Source organism: Rhodnius prolixus, unplaced genomic scaffold (genome assembly GCF_049639745.1).
Source record: "Rhodnius prolixus isolate KJV_2025 unplaced genomic scaffold, Rpr scaffold_8, whole genome shotgun sequence".
Classification (NCBI taxonomy): Eukaryota; Metazoa; Arthropoda; class Insecta; order Hemiptera; family Reduviidae; genus Rhodnius; species Rhodnius prolixus.
In genome coordinates this window covers 38,298,914-38,320,251 of record NW_027411593.1, presented here as the reverse complement: position 1 = coordinate 38,320,251, position 21,338 = coordinate 38,298,914, and the positions used below count along the sequence as shown (strand labels likewise).

General features: G+C 29.9%; 2 protein-coding genes and 1 long non-coding RNA gene across 9 annotated transcripts; 2 read left to right on the top strand and 1 right to left on the bottom strand.

Moving 5' to 3' along the window:
* The first annotated feature begins 56 nt into the window (after window positions 1–56).
* Tim23 (translocase of inner mitochondrial membrane 23) lies at window positions 57–3,934 on the top strand. 2 transcript variants are annotated; one of them, XM_074122798.1, is made up of 5 exons: window positions 57–220; window positions 290–530; window positions 717–886; window positions 2,072–2,166; window positions 3,749–3,934. In XM_074122798.1, the coding sequence occupies exons 1-5, from the start codon at window positions 163–165 to the stop codon at window positions 3,752–3,754; spliced, it is 570 nt and encodes a 189-aa protein (XP_073978899.1). In that variant the 5' UTR covers window positions 57–162; the 3' UTR covers window positions 3,755–3,934. The 2 variants fall into 2 exon arrangements, with proteins under 2 accessions (XP_073978899.1, XP_073978898.1); XM_074122797.1 differs by having other exon boundaries at window positions 59–220; window positions 2,072–2,210.
* Window positions 3,935–5,522: 1,588 nt separating this feature from the next.
* LOC141451419 (uncharacterized) lies at window positions 5,523–14,964 on the top strand. 3 transcript variants are annotated; one of them, XM_074122789.1, is made up of 8 exons: window positions 5,523–6,014; window positions 6,099–6,264; window positions 7,121–8,069; window positions 8,236–8,344; window positions 8,910–9,068; window positions 10,454–10,577; window positions 14,220–14,344; window positions 14,778–14,964. In XM_074122789.1, the coding sequence occupies exons 1-3, from the start codon at window positions 5,680–5,682 to the stop codon at window positions 7,382–7,384; spliced, it is 765 nt and encodes a 254-aa protein (XP_073978890.1). In that variant the 5' UTR covers window positions 5,523–5,679; the 3' UTR covers window positions 7,385–8,069; window positions 8,236–8,344; window positions 8,910–9,068; window positions 10,454–10,577; window positions 14,220–14,344; window positions 14,778–14,964. The 3 variants fall into 3 exon arrangements, with proteins under 3 accessions (XP_073978890.1, XP_073978888.1, XP_073978889.1); XM_074122787.1 differs by having other exon boundaries at window positions 8,193–8,344; XM_074122788.1 differs by having other exon boundaries at window positions 8,193–8,344; window positions 10,378–10,577.
* Window positions 14,633–18,841, bottom strand: LOC141451426 (uncharacterized). 4 transcript variants are annotated; one of them, XR_012456772.1, is made up of 5 exons: window positions 18,518–18,774; window positions 17,521–17,634; window positions 17,300–17,405; window positions 16,035–16,380; window positions 14,633–14,884 (listed from the first exon to the last, which is right to left on the bottom strand). It is a non-coding gene; the product is annotated as an uncharacterized lncRNA (long non-coding RNA). The 4 variants fall into 4 exon arrangements; XR_012456771.1 differs by having other exon boundaries at window positions 16,035–17,405; window positions 18,518–18,841; XR_012456773.1 differs by lacking the exon at window positions 17,300–17,405 and having other exon boundaries at window positions 17,439–17,634; window positions 18,518–18,773.
* Window positions 18,842–21,338: the final 2,497 nt, after the last annotated feature.

Below are 21,338 nucleotides of genomic sequence, written 5' to 3'. Positions count from 1 at the left end.
GGGAATTTATTTCAGGGGAAAAACTTGAATGAATAAGATCATATGTATTTGTTATCATGTATCACGCATGTGCTAGCAAAATTAAAGGTTAGTTTGTAGGTTACATTGAATTCATTTAATTCAAGGCTTTTACTCCAAATTAGTGTGCCTTTTACAAATCAGATGGATGCCCAAAATCCCCCTACATTTGCAGATTCTGACAGTCCACTTCGTTCTTTATGTGAGTTTGTTTTTATTTAGAAAATAAATTCTTGAAATTTCAATTGCTTAACTCAGTGTTTATTTGCAGTGCAACCAAAACAAAATTTAGTGAAATCTCCATATCTTAATTTTGATCCTGAGTACGTTGCGAAACCGGAGTTTATTTTCCCCGAAGGCGCTTCAAAACAGAGGGGTAGATTTGAATTAGCCTTTGGTCAAATTGGAGCTTCGTGTTTGATAGGCGGTGCTGTCGGCGGAACTAGTGGTTTTTTCAAGGGTCTTAAGCAGACAACACTAGAAGGGCAAACTGGAAAACTTAGAAGGACTCAGTAAGTACTATTTGATTAAAATTAAAAAGTGAATGTTTTTCGGTATTAGTTTGTTTATTTTGTGTTTGTATAAAGTATTTATCTTTTTTGAATTTCTCGTCCACTACGATTTTCTTTTTCTTTTTTCTTTAGTTTATATTTTTAATTTAGTTTATGAGAAATTCAATTACGGAACAATTTGTTTAGATTATTGAATCATGTAATGAAACAAGGCGCCGCTCGTGCAAATTCCTTAGGAGTTCTGGCAGTAATGTACAGCGGTTTTGGAGTGATCATGTCTTGGGCTAGAGGTGTTGACGATGAACTCAATACAGTTGTTGCAGGAACTGCAACTGGACTACTTTACAAGTCAACAAGTAAGTAATTATTTAATGCTCGTATTCAACAAAATACAATTTGTGTGTACAAACAATAACTTTTTTTATGCTGACAAGTTATGAACCTTGTAAAAGCCAAGAAGGACATTCGTCTGATTAATTTAATGTGACATTATATCGATCTTAAGATTGTGTAGAGCAGTGATGGCAAATCCATGGCACGATTCAAACCTTTTATAGATAAAAATAATTTTTTTTTATAAATTTAACAATATTTCATTTCTCTTTTTAATCACTTGTTTTAATATAAATTGTTCTTTTAATGTACATTTTTTTAAATTATACAACCACATACTATTAAAAGCTAAGTTAAGACTTTCTTGAGAATAGATAAGATCTATTGAACAAATAAATTATACTAAGCAACGTGTAACGTTTAAATAAAATTTACTTATGAAAAACTACTTGGCACCTATACACGTCAAATAATATTTTCAAATTTTTGGCACGTATATCTAAAACGTTTTGCTAAGTAGAGTGTTTCTGTGCATATTATGCCTTCTTTAAATTGTGAATTCATTCGTGAACAGTTTCAAAGTACCATGGTTTTGTCTAGTGATATTGATTTCATTGTGTGACTAAAAAAAAAACAACATGTACATCTACTAAAGCTATGCTTGTTATAAGTGAATTTAGGGGAAGTTGTCTTAAACAGCATTCTTTCCAGGTTGTTCGCAAACAATTTATGGTGACATCTTTGGGAAACGGATATAGGGCAGTAATCTGTAAATGGTGTCAATAGTTGGACGCATTCTAACGACTTTTTCGATTAAAGGGAATTTGGAAAAAGTCAATATTATGCAAATTGAGTAATTAATCTCGAATACCTTCACAAACTTTCCATAAATTCCGTTCTTTTCAACGAAACACTGGATAGGATGTAATCTGAAATGATTCAGCTTATCAAGTTTTGGTTTAGTCATTTGTAAACTACTCACTATGTTACAATAGATATCTAAGGTTCACAGTGAATGTGGGTCGTTTTGCTCAAAACCCCCTTTTAAAATCTCTCACTAGTTCAGACCAACTGACTACAAAAAGTTATTTTCTTACATCGTATTTTATTTAGTAAATCATGATAATTTATTGATGTTATTATCAATTCAACATACAACTGTATTACTTGAATATGAACAATTTTTTTTAAATAATAATGAAACACAGGTGGTCTGAAGAAGTGTGGCATCGGAGGAGCGGTCGGCCTGGGTCTTGCCTCTCTGTATTGTTTCCTAACCTCAAGAGATAGATTACAAAACATGGTAAGCACATCGTATTCTCCTGCTTGAGCGATGTGGAATCACAAGTAAGTTTTACTAATCCACCCTGAATGTAAAATTAGTAAACCATTCTTTAAAACAGTAGAATCAAATACGACTAATATTATTCTTTTCACTTAAATTTTGAACCTAACTATTCAATATAGCCAAATGCTAGTAAGAAAAGTAAAGATTCAAAGGTAGTTTTATTGTGTCATACAGAGTTTAGGTAATGTTTTCTTTGATAAAGAGGTTTTGTTATTGCATGCATTTGTTTTGTAGGATGAGGTTTTGGAAAGTGGAATTAAAATGGTTGATTTTCCTTGTTACAATTCACTTTTATATTAAGTTCATTTGTTTGAGTTTTTTAATATAACTGAATTACAGATTTATACATGTACATTAGATGCCTTAGAACGAAACACCCTAATGCATAATTTATTGAAATTGAGGCTGTTCTGATTAGTAATTACAACTATCTTATGAGATAATCTTTATTTGTTTGGTGGATGAAGCCTTGGGCTGCAGAAAAATGATTTCTGGCTCGTTGTTTTTAAAAATTTTCCAGTGTAATTATACTTTGTATTGGGCTTCGAGTTTGTCTTTAGACATAACTTGAGATTTTTCGCTGATGGCTAAACCATATGACGACCTAGGTACACTTGTGCATATCGGACCATTTAATTATACTTAGTTATGCATAAGTAGAAAAATAGTTGTATAAAATGAGGGGGATCATTGTAAAATTGTCTTAATGCGTATGTGGAGAAATATAAAAGTTGTATTGCAGAATTTTCTCTGATATAATGCCGTCAATACAAGTTTTACTTTCTATTTAAGATAAATAACTCTGTAAACTTGCCATAGCTTCTGAATTGGAATTATATCTGCCTCATTTGAAATGATTATAAAATTTAAAAAACTCAGCTCCATGATGCATTGATAATTTCATGCATTTGAATCTGGGTAGTGTAACGAGTAGCTTCCGTTGTTAGTTAAATGCTGTTTGGCTACTATTATTAAAAATTGAAATAAAATGTGTAAATCATTAAGTTGATTTCACTCAGCTTACTTAATTTGCTAAACCAAGGACATTATTAACATCGAATAAATCTCTTTGTGTAGAAGAGGGGTAGTAAGTAGTATGAGAACTCTTACTGGATATTCAGAAGAAAAAAGCCTGATCAACGAATGCGGGGGAAAAAGATTTATGAGATTCTAGATGAAGAGAGCAATGGTTTTTTTTTCTAAAAAAACTTTGTGGACCAACCACCCGAAAGTAGATGTTAGTAACCTTCTTCAGTGAACCTTGATTAAAAAGAATTCATGGAGAACTAGGACATCACTTGTCCCTCTTTATTGTAACGTTCTAATATAGTGAATCCATATAAAATTGAAGTACTTTTAATTTAGCAAGAGATGAAATTACTTATGTGAACAAGTAAAGTTTCACACACTTTATTAGCTGCAGGCTTAGTTTAAGGTCCTATCTTTTTGTACCCAATTAGTACAATTGTGGGTCACACTAATTAAATAAAAATTAACTAATTCTAAAACTTTACTTATATTCCACTGCTTGTTTCAGATGTGACCAGAACTTCTCTAGTCTTTCTTCCTAAAGTAATATTAATAATTAGTACCAGTGCTAATTATACAAAACGGCTCCATTTTGAATGACAAAGAAAATTCTTCTACCTTATTTAACACGTATTCTTTCTATTCAAATTTTTGTAAATAGCTGTAAAAATTAAATGAATTCTTTGAGTTAAAAGTTTTTTTTTTTTTCTCACAACATATATATTAGAATATGTTGTTGCATTCCTTGGTGTAATTTGTGTTCTTTGGACAGTCGTGATAGTAATTGTTGAAATGTAAAACTAACCAAAATCATTATTGTTTATAAAATATATTTTTCAGTTATAAATTATTGCATTGAAATTTTTATTATATTGATGTACATATTTGAAGTTTTATTTTTCATTGGTGTGAGTTATAGTTCTCTCAAATCAAATATTCACTTTTTTTTTATGATTCTATAGATAATTCTATGTGGTTTGTCTTGACAAGTGTAAATAGCAAAGAAAAATACTGTTTAAACAATGGATACAAGTTTTTGTGTAATTAAACGGTGAGTTCATAAATTTATTGGTAAGTTTGGACATTTTCGAAGCTTTTTAATTTTAACTGTGATCCCATGTTAATTGCTACGGATTGTAAAACTAATAATCACTTTACTCGTATCCTTTAGTTTCTAAAACGCTGTAAAGGATTTGTCTGAGAATTGAGTAACACCAGAAAAATTATTTTTTTAACAGGCGTGATCCCTGGGGTACTCCCTATTATGCTCAGCTAGTCAATGCTCGATATCATCTACTCCACCTCTACTCAGATCCTGCTGGTAAAGTAGCATCTCCAAAGGAATGCTTTGCAAAATTCTAAGCGTGATGTTTTGTACAGTGCATGCTGAAAGGTAGATGTCATAAAATGCTCAAGCTGAATCCTTCCCAATCCCTCCTTGGGAAATTCTGTCAAAATGAAGTATGAGGCGCACTAAAAACCGATACTGAGATTTTTTTGCTCTCCATCGATTCTGGTACAATGACCATCTACTACTCCTCTGATCTATATATATAATTTCATATGTCCTACTTTATGTGATCATTAAAGATAACAGAAATTCTCATTGTCCAATTCATTTAATTTTTAAAGTATTGCCGAACACCATATGATCCTGAGCGATAGTAACCTGGAGGTCAGCAACTTGCAAGAGTTCTGTTCGCTAACAAGGACTCTTAACCCAGTTACCATCTCATTCTTTTCTTGTAAAGAATTGGTACACACAGCGTTCCTGCCTTTGCCCTTTGATTGGCGGATGTAGACACTGATGCAAGAGCCCAATAGTTAGTAATTTGGTACATTTATGTAAAAGAGTCAAGTTTATTATTTAATTACAAAAAAAAAAAAAAAATAGATGTTTTAAGAATTCTCTTTTTTCTTTTTTTGGTAGATTTTGTAGAGTGAGTTTCTAAAATGGAATATAAGCAACATTTAATTTGCTATTAATTAAATTGGTACACAAATTTCTAAAGTTTATTCTTTCATTCGTCACATTATTTGAGGCTTTAGTTTTAGGGGACAATTAACTATTCTAAGATTCTAAATTTTATTATATGTTGCCTAATAAACCAATTAGATTATTTAGGAAGATGACCTAGTATTTTTTATTTATTTATTTTTTAATTTTAATAAAAAAATTTGAAAACTAGTCTTCTACTGTGAAGTAAAAGATGATTCATAAACAACTGGCGACGTTATCATAATTCGGTTGTTATCATATCTTACGGGTGAATTTGTCACAGATAAGCATTTATTATCTGTAAAGAGATAGAATTAAATAAAGAGTGCCGTCAGTACAGATAGTGTATTTAAGTAAAATTATTTTGAAAATTTATTATTTTCTTCGTCAAAGTAATTTCAGTGTGTGCACATTAAGAAGTGATTTTATAACTTCTAGTAATGATATTGGATCGCCAACTGTTTCTATTGTATTTGTTTGCAACTGTTAGTAGCTTAACTAGCTTTGTTACTACTATAATTGCTTGGCTTTATTGGCAGAACTCATTAAACACATGCCACATTTATGAGCTAGATCAGCAAAGAAGTTGCGGATGTATTCTTTATGGTAAATGGGGTTTACAGTACTTTAGAGGAGGTGATATCCGTTATTGTCAATTCGTTGGTCTAGCCCCGACAATCATTATATTGTGGTCAGGTTTAATGGCTATGTATCATGGATATCGTGCCCATTGTTCAATTAGACCATCAAAAGTGACGTTAATCTCGAAAGATGGGCAAGTATTTAATACGTATGAACGTAAATTGAAAATAAAGCGGTGATGTCTGTTTAGTAATTAAATTTTATATTTATTTTATAGAGTTAAAGTAATCAATCCCCAAGTTTGGTCAAGACCTGTTATCATAATCACTTTTATAATGGGCATTCTCATTTCCATTCTATTATTTTCTACTGGGGTTGTCTTTACACATGGTTATGTCACAACATGCAAAGAATATAAAAAGACTGTTGTCAAACAATTGTCAGTAAGTATTTATTACTATTATGAAAACAAAAAAAACATTTTTCCATTTCAAATTAAAAACAAACATTTATTGTGAAAGCATAATGTGCACGAATCAAGTGATTGCCACTTGTTATTATACTGAAAACTGAAGCTGAATACTGAAAATTTATGATTGGTTAAGGAGTAAAAAGTAATTTTTAATACCTATCGTGCGTTAGACGCTACCACCACCTCTATTCGAGTCTTATTCTATTTACTCATGGGCTTCCAAAGCTCCTATTTTTCTTCTTAACTTTGGTTCTTCAAATTTTTGTATCTTTAGTATAATTTGTGTCCACATCCTCAGGTGGCTCTGGCATTACTTAGGTCTTTACATATGTAAAATGTATCATGAGAACAAACAAACAAAAATAGAAATACATTCAATAAAGACTCACCTTTCTGAGTACACATACCTTAATGAGAGATAATTGAATGATAAATATTAAAGTGCTTTTTTTTTGGAAGAAATTCTTACGATGTAAATAAAAGAGACGGATTAGAGACATTTAATTAATTTCGGCTCTAGTTTGGCAAAAACAAAAGTAATTGGAATTTCTTGAACTCGAATTAAGAGTTTGACAAGAATTTGTGGCTGATTCTCATCATATTTAAGCCCACATATCAAATTCAGTACTGAATTTTGTATTTAAAAAATTTATTAAGAAATAAAGTTAGCAAATTCTTACAATATTATTACATTTGCTTCTAATTTTAAGATATTTGTGAAAAAAAAAATTGCGTTTGGAATTTTTTACAAGTTACAAGTTAGGCATTTTCAGTTCACTTTTGAACATGGTTTGTTTGAATTTGTTGAAAATTACTTTTATTTTTAGGCAAGTGGGAATCTAGCAAACTTAGTACTTGATCGATTCACTTGTGGAACAGTATTCGATTTTATAGATTATTTGCAACCAGATCCTGACTTCCTAGAACTAAAATATAGACGGGGAAACTGGATACTGCACACCGACCTTTCATTAACCATTGGTGTGTGGACAACTTGGTTCACTTTAGGACTTTACCTTTGTATTACATTAATTTCTTTTAAATGTACAAGAATTACAAAACATAGAGCAGTTTTAAATACTGATCTTTAGTAAAAGAAAATGTTCTATAGTTAAGTAAGAATGCAAACCTATGATTGGGCTAAAAATTAAACTCGTAGACGTGTTTTTTAAATTTGATTGATTAAATTGTATAGCCTGAAACTACCCTGCAACAAATTTTTGTATTAAATAAGAATTGTTTAAATATATCAATAATGAAAAAGATAGGTAGAAAGTAAGGTACATCTTTACATAAAAATAGGTTTAATTTATTAAGAAAATAGAACCTAATCATCAAAATTTGTGTACATAAATCTCTTTAATGTGTTATTGCATTGTTATACATTGTTATAGTAGTTTTTCTAAATTTTCTTTTATAAAATTGTGCTTATTCATTTATTAAACATTTGCTTTATTTATATAACACTTTGTTGATGAAACTTTGTAATGCTGATACCACTAAATCAGTTATATCAAAAATTAAATAAATACACTTTTTTATTTATTTTACATATATGTTTACATATTTATATGTATATTTACTTGTATTTATTTTTTCTTAATATAAACTAATTATAAAAAGAAATAATTAATCATTGCAATCATTTTTCGAAATGAAAAAAGTACGAAGAAATTAAAAGAAAACCTAAAAAAGAGGTTAAAAATGGCCGCCAGAGGCTAGAGTGGAGAACGAAGAGCAGAAGCCAGCAGCCTAAAACAAGAGTAGTAAACAATTGTAATTACTTCTTAGTATTTTTTATTAATTTTACTTCATATTATGAAATTTTATAAAATTATATCGATACATAAATTGTATTAAAAATGAATCTAAATTCTAAATAGCATGTCTGATTTTCAGATGAAACGAACGTATTAATATTCTTCACTATTGTTTTTCCTAGTAATGACTGCATCAGTACAAAATGGACTTCAATGCAATACTGTGTTATTTGTGGCATTTTCTCTTTTGAAATACTGCCTGTCCATTGGACCCAACAGCAATACATTCATGTAAGTAAAATTGAAAACATTATTAATTGCTTTTCAAATTACCGACAGTACTCATCCGATGAGACAATATTATCAAAGACTGTCATCTGTCATAATTGTATTATCATTTATTATATTAACATTGTGTTTAGCTTTATTGTATTAGAATCTAACTTTAAATTGAACTCACTAGTCTTGAAATTTTGTGCAAAATCTAAATAATCTCTTTTCCCCGAAAGAAGTTAAGATTTTCTTTAACATGACTCTTCTTTTAAATTATAGATTGAGTCACCTAAAATACCATATTCATTGGGCGAAAACCCAACCAAAATAGATTCCCCATATTGTTAGCTTTGAATTAACTGAAATAATTAGTAACCTTACCATATAAAAACTAAAATAGAATAGATTGACGTTTAATGAATCCTCATTGCCTGTTGATAGTTTTTAATACCTTAGTAACTACCAAATTTTTAGAAATAATTCTTGGAAAAAAACGTATCAGATAAATCCTTAAGAGTCATTATTAATTTTACTTAAAATTTTGAAGAGGGAAAAGTATTTTTGATCACTTGATTGTTTTCAGGAGAAATGAAAAAAATAATCTTCGCTACTGATCTTCTTGTAGACTGCCTTTTGTACTTTGTACAAAAACTTTGTACAATCTTTGTTGTCTTAAAATGCATCCCAATGTAGAGTGTGGTGAAAACTTTCTGTTCTTTGGCCTCAAACGCAATACATTCATGTAAGTAAAATTGAAAACATTAAGAATTGCTTTTTTTCAAAAAGAATTAATTATCGACATAATTCATGCGACAATATTGAATATTTTCAATTATTGTTAAATTTCCTAGGTATGGTAATGGTCTGGTGGTCAAGTGGGAGATTCCGAGTTCGAATCCCGTGTATTTTTTATTTGTTAGAAAAAATTGTTTGTAGTAAAGTCTGAGCTTTCGCCTCCGTCCACGACACCTAATTGGTAGTTGGATGTTAAGCCCACCCGAAAAAATAGGCCATTACTTTACTTTATATTTCCATATTCAGTTAGTTGAAGTTAAAAAACTGATTCACGCATTTTCGTGTTTAATCAGTTGAATATCGCACACAACTCAAGACACCCACATGTAAAAAAAAATCTGATACAATGTATTGAACTGTTTCGGAAGTTGCGTTTGATTAACATGAAGGTACCTACGAGTTAAAAACTTAGGATTTTAATATCTTCTTATTCAAATAGACCTTTTTTCCACTACCTTTATGACACCGGAACAATTTAACTATCAATGGTGGTTTTTAAAGATCTGCGACTAAAAAGCTGTTTGATTATTTTCGTCTAAAAGGGGATTTGTGGAAGTCTTGTGCAAGCTGCTCAGGCAAGAAGCTGGGTGTACCAAATACCCTTGCTTTCTGTGTTTAAGGGACAGTCGAGACCGACAAAATCACTGTAACACGAAGAGTTGGCTCACAACCAACTATCTATCGTTTTGTTAAATAGTATTATTTAACATAGTATAATTGTTAATATTTCTTGTCTTAGGTTACTTACTGTTCGTAGTTACTGATAGGCGGCATAGTTCTAAGTCTTCAGTTTTGTATGTATATTTCTTATAGTATCAACCGCTAAGTGTTCTTGGTTATCATGAGTGGTAATGTTACTGCCACCCCTGCGAGGTTAGTTAGTAATGTTTTACGACATTTTCGTAGTAACAGACACTGAGCAAACACAAAACCACGAATTTCTCGCATTTTCATTTGTCTTTTAAGATTTTACTTATTTAAGTATTTGTTCAAGTTATTTGAACCATTATTTCATTTAAAAATAATTATTTCCCAGAACAAATAAAAAAATACAATTCTGTGTTTAATGCTTAAATTCGCACCCCCTATTTAAAAATAAAATTCCGACGTTTGTATTTATAAAAATTAAAAATTTCCTAAACTTACTGAACTCTTAAAAAGTACAAGGTTTCGTAATTTTTATTTAATTATTTTTACAAAATATGTTACGATTTAATTAGCATTTGAATAACCACCATGTAACCTTCCTCACTAAGTCAGCTGGTGTAGTGCAAGATGGAAGCATGGCGTAGTAATACTTTGGACTAAAGTAAAGTCTTTGTCGGCTTGCAGCCCAGTAATGCTGAGCTTTCATGTGGAAGTTGGAAAATATTAGATGGATCTTATCCTTTCTATTCTTGAGAATGAAGAAGTCAAGGAAATGTACCTACCATTGGCCTTTGGAAATGATCTTCAGGTAAGCTTATCCATCATTTAGCACGTTTAAAGTATTAATTCATAAACTAACACCTTTTTTATGGTGATTAAAGTTTCCCTTTGAGTGTTTTTAATAGGAATAAGTTTTAATTGTATTCAAACGTTGTTTATAAAAATGTTACTTAATTTTTTAGACCACTAAAACTAATAAACAACCTTAACAAAAACTTACAGTTTAAAATGTTAAGTATAAGGGTTGATTAAACGCCAAAAGGTACACAAATCAGCAAGTACCCAATATTTCATTAATACTTCATTAATATTTAAGTAATTTTACTGCATTAAATTTCATTTATTTTTTTGAATTTATTAGATGTCACAGACCCTTATGCTGGCCATTTTAATCTACAAAATATTTGTTCAAATAGAACACTATTTCTTAGATTGACTGTAATATCTAATCAACAAACTATTAATCACAGGTTAAAAAAAAAAACTTAATAAAAAAAAATATGAGGCTAAAAAATTCAAAAACTTTTTTCAAAAATGCTTGCACCAACATTCATCAATGATTTTGTTTATTTTATTTATTTATTTTTATTTTTAAATAAAAATCTTCGGTTTAAGTTCGTAATTCGATTAAAGCAATTGTTACTTTATTTAGTAGTCAAGCGTTTTTAATAATAGGTAATAATTAATCTGGCTTTATCGCAAATAATATAGTTTTCTTCAATTCTCAATCTAGGTATTCTTACCGCAGTGTTATATATTTGGAATATAAGATATGCATATTTTTATGACAGCTAATTATACCAGTATTTTACCTACTATAAGTAAAATTAGAGGGACTACATTAAATTACAATTGAGAAATGAATAATTATTGTTGAATAATTTACTGGATATTACCTATGCGTTATTTGTGCTCACAAATACTTCGGTAAGAAGAATTCTAGACTGAAATATTGTTTTAAATCCGTGATTCAAATTTAAACAGTAGCCGACTCTAACTTTGTCTTTTTCTATTTTAACATGCATGTATTTGTGACTACTCAGAATAAAGGGCCTAATAAAGATAAATCAGAAGAATAATTTGGAATAAAGCTATAATAAAGTACCTATTTAATTAAGAAGATATAATATACATTTTATCATAATTATAACAAAAAATAAAATATTATGAATGAACTAAGGGAAGGGATTAGCTATGCGGTTAGCGTATTGGATTCCCACGTGGAGGTTCCGGGTTCGAATCCAGCTGCTGACCCTTAGATTTTCTCTTCCTAAGAGCTTCTTACAGCTCACTGGCCGGTGATGGACAGTGTTGTCTGTAACGAGAGAACACTGTCCGGAGGCCGGCAATGCACTGAAAAAAACTCCGGGCGCCAATAACCTCAGATGTTGACGCGATTTAAATCAATAAAAAAAAAAATTATGAATGAACTGGCCAGCATAAGGGTCTGTGACCTCTAATAAATTCAAAAAAATAAATGAAATTTAATGCAGTAAAATTACTTAAATATTAATGAAGTATTAATGAAATATTGGGTACTTGCTGATTTGTGTACCTTTTGGCGTTTAATCAACCCTTATACTTAACATTTTAAACTGTAAGTTTTTGTTAAGGAGATTTTTGGACTTTTTGGATAGATTTTCCTTTTTGTCTGTTTTGCAAAGTTACATATCTGCTTTACAGATTTTATTAAAATTTGGAATAATAAATTCTGTCATTATAACCTAAAAAGGTGTTAAGTCGGAACCGTAACTACCACTGGAGAGATCTTTTTAAAGAATGATTATAGTTGCGGTCCCCCAAACCATCCTCAATAACAATTTTTTAGAGAAAGCGTTTTGAATAAAATAGGAAGGTATTTGTACGTAAATAGCAAAATTAAAAAGCGATTTCAGTACTTCCTTTTAAGAGGAGTAAGAAAAATAAACTGCGATTACAGTACTTCTCCCTAAAAGGCAAATATTTTGAATCGAATTCATTGATGTAAATAGGTTCACTCATTGATAATTTTAACGATTGCAGTACTTCCTCTTAGTAGGTGTAAGAGCATGGTGGCACTTCACAGCCACGTAGAGGAGCTTTAACCACTTCTTCGTGGTAAATTTTATCCAAATCGAACTAAGCGTAATAGAAATATTGGTAATAATAGTATTAGAAAAGGCCTTACTTGGGTGGGGCAAACTCCCCTCCTTATGAGTCATAGCGACGAGACTTTTAACGTGCAAATCTGTACAAAATTTCGATTCGAATGACACTTCATTCATGAAAATCGGTTCACGTTTCGATAATTTGAAACGATTACCATACTTCCCCCTAATAAGGGTAAGAGCAGAACGTCGTTTAAATGTTACGTAGGAGTGCCCTAAACCTTTCATCCTGCCAAATTTTATTAAAATCGGGTTAACATTTTCAGAGTTATTAGTAATAATAATTTTGAGAAGGGGCCTCACATATATGGGGCTAACTCCTCCCCCATTTGATGTACAGCGTCGAGACCCCCAAAAGGCACATCTACATAAAATTCCGAAACGAATGACACCTCATTCATGAAAATCGGTTCACGCGTTTAGGCGCTACGTTGTTTACAAAAAAGGTAACAACAAGAAGAACAACAACAACAACAACAACAACAAGAACAAGACCAATTTTTGAAAATGCCGTTTTTGCTCATTTTCAGTAACTTTTTTCTCGTAATATATTAAATCTGGGTTTTGACAAAAAAATTACAGTTATAAAGGAGGACTTGCCCTATAATTTAAAGAAAATTTGGGAATTTTATCTTTTATAGAAAAAGAGAAAAAAATTGTCAAAGTTGGGTGTTTTTCAACGTTACACTTTTTCGTGCAGTTTTTGATGATCAACCCTTATACAACTGTCCTACCGGACAGTTTTAATAAGGTAAAGTTCTTCTACGAATAAAAAGTTCGTACTCTTAGAGTGTATTTTGTTGAATTTTTAATTGATGTACATGTATATTTTTCACATTTACGCTCTGCAGATTGTAGTTTTATGTTTAACAAAATTTACTATTATTTCACAAAACTTAACAGTTTGTTACATTGGTGCAGCACTTAAAATTTGACAGAGCCATTGCTTGATTTTATTTGATTTTTACATTTTTGGTTGCTTTCGGTTAATTGGTTGTCAGTGTAAACTTCTATTTTGTATTTAGAAATATTACTGAAAAGAGGTATTAACTTTGTAGGTAAATAAATAAAAGGAATTAGTTTTTAAATGCAGATTTTTATTTACTCTTATACCATTTGTACATTTACATGTTTTTACATAAAACATCATTTCCGTCTGTATCATTTTCCAATTGCATAAAGTTATTTTTAATCGAGCTGCTGATTTTTTAAATTAATTTTCATTCAATCAACAGGTTTAAGTTCTTTAATAAATTATTTTAATCTATATATAAAGTCTTTAGCCTGTTTAGGCTCAGCCATGTCATATACTAGGCTTGTACCATTAATGTTAAGTGGTATATAAATGTTTTGTATCAATTACAATCTTCTTCATTTAAGATTTATAATATACATAAATTGTTATAGCTTTTTGTTGTAACTTAGTAAACATTACAATATTACAAAAAACATTACATTACATTAAATAACAATTACAATACATTACATACAATATTACATTACAATAAATGTTGATTTTTCAGAATGAATACTATTGATACCAGAGTACTGCAAAACTATTTATTTATCAATGGAAGCCCAAGTAAAAAAGACGTCAATCCAATGTGAATATATCAACAAACATTAGTTAGGAATCTATGAAAAAAAAGTAAGTAGTTATTTTACGTAATGCATGTTTTTATAAAAATTAAAAAATTGCATGTTTTAGTTAATTTTGCATGTTAATTTTTTAGTGTTCATCATTAGCCTTAGTCGTGATTAGCTTATAATTTTTTAATTCATTTTCATAGAAATAATTCCATAATAATGTTAGTAGATTGTGTTATTTTATTTTTCCAATCAAATTAATTTTATTCTAAAGGAATAAGTGTGTTTTATGGAAATTTATTTCAATATCATTGAATGAAAAGATTTAGGTTTTTTAAAAAAAAGTCAATTCTTTAGGTTAATTACAGTCTTCTTTATTTAACTTATATAATATACATCAACTTGTTACAGATGTTTTTCTCTAGCTGTTTAATGCTAGGTAAAACTCACTAAACATTTTAATTGTTTAAATTACAATAAATAATGCTTTTCAGAATCAATGCTGGTGATACCCAGAGTACTGGCTGCAAAACTGTTCATCAATGGAAGCCTAAGTGGAAAAGACGTGAAACATCAATCTCAACATACATTGGTTAGGAATCTATAAAAAAAAAAGTAAGTGGTTATTGTACGTAATATGCATGTTTTTATCAAAATTAAAAAATAGCATGTTAAAAAAAAGTGTAATTTTGTTGCTAAAAAAGTCTTAAAAAATTATTAAATTTATTTTTCTATTTAATGTGTTAATATGAAAATGTAAAAATAAAACGTAAAAAATTAATAATATTTTATTAATATTTCAAATTGATGAAGAAAATGCGAAAAAATAAAAAAGATAACCTAACAGGAAGGTTACAGGGTCTAGAGAGTGGTAGAAGTAAAAAAGAAAACCTTGAGAGAAGGTTAAAAATGGCTGGCAGAGTCGTGAGAGTGTGCTAGAGCAACTGAACAGCTGGGCGATCTGGTGGGCACTGGCGATCAGGTGAGTTGACTGCCGCCATGTTGCTCTGGGAGGCTATATAACTAAGTTCGCTGGAAGGGTGGGGCAGGGTGGGGAGAACCGTCGAAGCGACAACATCTCCTCACCTCACCTTCATGATTCTTTGGGAGAGAGGTGATGAATGTTAGACCAGACTAGATAAGATAGTTTTGTTTGGAGCGAACAAGAGCAACCTTCCCCCCTGCATCACTCAAGTCGTACTGACGAAAATTTCTTCTGCTGTCGTATATATAGGGAAGGCTACAGCACTGTTATCTACTTTTTAACAAACAGCTGGTAGGTGGCGCCCTCTGGCGGATTTCTTTGGAACTAACATTTGTTTCTGTTTTGTGGCGCCCTCTGACGGATTTTTTTGGAACTATTCTTTGATTTCTTTTTTTGTTACTTTTTTTTTAGCACTTCTTTTTGCTCTTTATAATTGAAATATATATATTTCTTTCCTTATAATTAAATATGTAAAAGAATAGAGATGCAAATAAATAATTTTTTTTAAAAAATAAAAGGTTGTTTTCTTATTCTCCTACTAGATCATAATTTTCTTTATATAAAAGTAAAACATTCATGCAAGATTGCAACATAAACATGCATATTACATATTACTACTAAATAATACCTTTTGTTGGGTTTGATTCAGTTTTACAAAAATTAAAACGTTATTTATTCTGACTCAAAGGAAAAGATAATTTATCAAAAAAATACGATTAGTTTATGTTGCAATACTTAGAACGTATAAAATAATAGATAAGTCTACCTGAAAAAGAAAGGCAGAGAGGTAAGTAGAGATTTCCTTGACTTCTTCATTCTCCAGAATAGGTTTAATGAGAATCTCCTAATATTTTCGGTTGCTGGATGTGAAGTAGGGTCCATAGATTTCCTGATGAAAGCTGAGCATTACTAGGCTGCAACTTGGTGGAGTAGGGTGGGGAGAATAGTTGCTTTCCGACCATCGAAGCGACATCTTCCTAACCATTATACTACATCATGATTTTAGGGGAGAGAGGTGATGAATGTTAGACTAGATGGCAAGATATGTTGGAGTGACGAGCGATCTACTCCCTTCGTCACTCAAGTCGTGCTGAAGACTACAGCACTGCTATCTGGTGGCAAATATTTACGTTTTCTTTTGTATTTTATTAATTTATATATACTTTTCTTAAAAAATAAATTATAAAAACTATGTCTATGTAAAAATAGGACGTAAATAAAAATATTATTTGTAACTTTAAGGTTTTTATTACTGAAAAAACCTAATCCACTAAATAATCACTAAAACATGAAAGAAAAATCTCTAATCACAAGTAACTTTGTGATCAATACAGAAGCAAAGTGGTAATGGCTCTTTTTACAGAAGGGCTTTACACAACTACCAAAATGGAACGAGGCGACTAGCAAACGTACGTATGAGAAATTTCTCATATTAACCATTAATAAAATTCAAGGCCTAGATAAGGAATCTATCTCAGTACCACAATACATCTTTTGATCAATATAAATGAACGTAGTTTAAAGTTACAGTACCGACGTGTACTTTAAATAAATACTTTGAGAACCCGGCTTTCTTAATTTACCAGTTACTTGTCTAAAATATATAACTTTTATTTAAATATTAACATTTTTCTAAGAAATTTAATGTTAATACTAATTTAATATTCTGAGGAAAAGATATTTAATTTGGTCAGATAATAGATTATTAGATCGAAAATACTAGTCTACAAATGTACGTTGAATATTTCAACCAATTTTAATCCTATTTTTGAAAATGAGGAATACCTAGGTTAATTATTTCTATTCATTTTCTAAATGGAAGATAGTGGAACTGTATTTAATACTTTACAAAATATTAGACTCCTTGTAAAAGTTCAATTGGCGTTTTTTATATTATTAATTTTTCTTAACTATTTAACTTTTCCAAATTTTCTTCTGGACAAGAACTCAACAGTTCTTTTTATCTTTTTTATTACGAAAGAGATAGTGGATGTAACATAATCATGCAGATACAATATTTTCATAGTTTACCTTAATCAGTATTGACAATTCATTTAATAGTAGCTGAAGTACAGGATAAATCCATTACAAAAAGCCTTTTAAAGCAAGAGACGTCTCTTAATGAACTATCACTAGACTGTATAGAAGAAGAAAAAATAGATAAGCCTACCTGAACAACAGTTCCACAGACTGAGTGATAGATTTCCCTAACTTCTTTATACTCCGAATAGAAGGAATGAGAATTGACTTACATTTACCGGCTTTCTGCTGCATGTAATGAAGGGACAACAGAGATAATCACTTCAGATGAAAGATAAACGTTAGTGTGCTCAAGCTGGTATAGGAAAGGTCCATGGATGAAAGCACTAGATAATGGAAAAGAATATTGCATTAATAATTATAATTTAATTCACATCTAGAGTAAGATTGTAGAAATCGGAGCATTTTCTGCTTAGGAAGCAGTTCTAGTCCGTGGCAACCAATATAAACCATTCAGTTTTCTTTTTGTTTCAGATGATTAACTTTTTTCATTAAGATTATCAAATAAATAGCTAATTTGCATCAGTACAAAAACCAATAACAATAGGAAGCAGAAGAGAAATAGTAGAGGAGAAGTAGGAAAATAAAATTTTGCTCAATATTTTTAGCTATTAAATCTTAAGGAATATTTAATTGAAATGAACGGATTGAATAAAGCTACTGCTTTAACATGTACCGTAAAACTAGTTATTAAGAAGTTTAAACTTTTTTCATTAATAAAACAAAATATACATGGATAAAATTTGATTTTATTAGCGATTGGGTTAAACTGTGATAAATAAATTATACATAAATTGTGTGAACCTCATAAATTAAATTTTTTTAAGTATAAAAAAAAAAATTTACACGATATGTAAAAAAATGTTTTGCTTAATTCAAAACAGAAAGTTTAAAGCAGCAGAATTACCAAAAAAAGATTTAGTTTTTTGTGGTAACACTTCATCACAATTAATAATTGATAAAACTGTCTGAAGGACATTTCCACAGGCAAAGAGAATAGACGATGATAGACTTTGTAACCAAAATAATAGAAACCATAATAAGGCGTATACCAGTTAAAGTAATCAACTAAAGCAAATTTAAGAAAAATGTTGCCTTCAATCTTTTTTCCATTTAGGAGAGTTTGTAATAGAAGAAAGTATTAATTTTTAAATAATATCTTAAAACATGCTAATTTCGAAATATCACTAAGCATTAATATTTATTTACCTGAATGAAAAGTGTATCACTGATTTTGTCCATTGTGTGGATGGTAATAGTGCACATTAATAACAATAATAATAATCCAAATAGTGCACTATTTGTTGAATCCCTAATAGGTTTTGTACTTTTATCAATTATGAGACGATAATAATTCATTTTAAATACATACTGGTTGGTTTATCCTCCTTGCAACTATGTTCCCGACTCACACTACACTTACTAACTGTGGAGGTTACATTCATGGCTACAAGATATCACATGGTGTTGGTGTGTAAGATAATAATATGTAAATGATCTGTAAATCATTTTTGGAAAAATAGTAAAATAAATTAATGAAAATTAGTATGTATTTAAGCTTGCTTAATTTTTTTAATTTTAATAATTTCTTGGAATTGTATTTTATATGAGGGGCACGCTTGTGTGAGCAGAAGGCACTGCATTATACCAAGTTCATTTGTACTTAGAAATATAGTAAAATTAAAAGAAATTATTGTATATATGTGATATTATTTAATAAATCTAATGTAAGAATTTTATCTTAAAAGTTGCATGTATTCTCTGAAATATGATATTATTAAATAAGATTCATTTATTCGCAAAATTATAAGTTGAAAATTTGAAACATGTTTGTTTTAATCTTCAAAGTTAATTAAGAATATAGAAAGAAAAAGAAGAATGGTTTTGGAAAAATGCTGGTATAAACAGTGATTGTACTGCTTCCTGGGAGAGACAGCATAAAGTTGATTTGTTAGTAATTTTCATTGTTTCTATTAATTACCCTTTCTCTGTGTTTTTATCAAACAAGGCATTATGGCAGTTAGTTGGCATTAGGTAAGTGTTAATTAATGATACCGGAAGTGAGCTGAAATAAATTGTTTTATGTTGAGAAAAATACCAAAAAAGAATCTTCCTTGTCGAGTGTGCAAAAGTACATTCAGGCTATATAGGTAAGTTATTTTTGCAGGGCGGGGAGGGTGGGACGAACAGTTTTTAAGGTTATGATAAACTGTAAAAGGTATATGATAAAGATGTTAGACTCGACAGGCATTTGTTGTGTGAGATACTTTCTATCTCCCTAACCACTACTCTACATCATGATTCTTTGGGAGAGGTGAAGAGTGTTAGACTTAAAATGTGAAGAGCAAAGGCGCGATCTATCCCCCAACATCACTAAAGTCGTACTGAAGAGAATTTTTTTTGTTCACTAATATATATTGGCGCAGCAGTGCTGTCTGGCGGCAAATATGTGAACTCCTTTTTTAACTTTTTCAATATTTTACGCTCTCTGGCGAATTTTTTTACAACTAATTCTTATTTTTTAACTTTTTCAATATTTTACGCTCTCTGACGATTTTTTTTAGAACTAATTTTTTATTTTTTCATTTTTTTCAATATTTTACGCTCTCTGACGATTTTTTTTTAGAACTAATTTTTATTTTTGAAGTTTTTTATTCAAATCTCGTCAGTTTTTTTAAAAATATTAAATGTTTTATAAGCACTGCTATTTGCATTTTATTAATTAATAAATATTAAAAAAAAAAATTGAGGTTTTTCTTTATTCTGCTACTAAATAATACATTTTATTTATTTTACATAACATAAAACATAACTTTACAATATGAATTCCTAAAGTTAATGAGGATGTACAGGAAATAACATTCCAACTTCCTTCATTTGATGTTCAAAAGAATCTGCCCAGTTTCACTTTACTTGCAACATTGTACAAACCTGTAAAAACACAATAAAGTTACCCTATAAATACGACACTAGTCATTACGTCTAACAAATGTTTGTTCATGATCTTTTGTTGGATTTTCACATTAGTATCTATACTTTGCTAATATTATTATTATTTTTGTCAGGTACCTAATCCACTAAATAATAATCATTAAGACAAGAAAGAAAAATCTCGAGTGAAGGTGGTATTAATTATTCTATTGTCGAATCTTTCATAATTTAACAGTCATTTAATAAAAACACAAATAAAATAGTTACTAATTGGTTAGGTCACTTTGTTGAAAAAAAAGGTTAATTTTACATAATCAGAAAAGTTACTTACTGAATAAGTAAGTCATGAAGAAGCGAAATAGAGATGAAACCGACACTTTTATAACAAGATTCGTTCAAATGTATTGAAATAGTTTATTTTCAAAGATTTAATAAATAAAATGGCAATTAACATATTTGCAGTTATTTACGACGTATATAAAAATGAATTCTAATAATATAAACACACCACTAAGGTTTTAGTAAGGGTATTTTCTACCCAACAATATAACAATGGAATGTTCACTCACCTAGAAATATAGGTTATCATTTTGTTTGAGAGGAAAACTCAAAATGTAGACCTTCGTAATGTAGAAGACGTTAGTGGTAACATGGGATCGAAGATTGAACCGCAGTATGGATTTTTCACAAGCTAAAATTAACCAATCTAAATTACTTTACATATTTTAAATACAACAGTGAATAGATATCATAGTCACAAGTGATTTGAAAAGATAGATATAATGAAAATATAAAAATTGACATGCCCACACAATCTAGCGACAGAGTTAGAAACTATATAACTATTTACAGTTCACAATTATTCCGCTAGATAGTGATCTATGTATATTATGAATTTTTCTAAACCATTTGTTGCTTTTCCAAATTTTCTCCTGGACAAGAACTCAACAGTTCTTTTTATCTTTGTTAACACGAAAGAGATAGTGGATCTAACATAATCATACAAATACAATATTTTTATAGTTTACCTTAATCAGAATTGACAATTCATTTAATTCCTTCGCCCCCACACCCCGTCCGTCACTACCCAAGTAGTCCA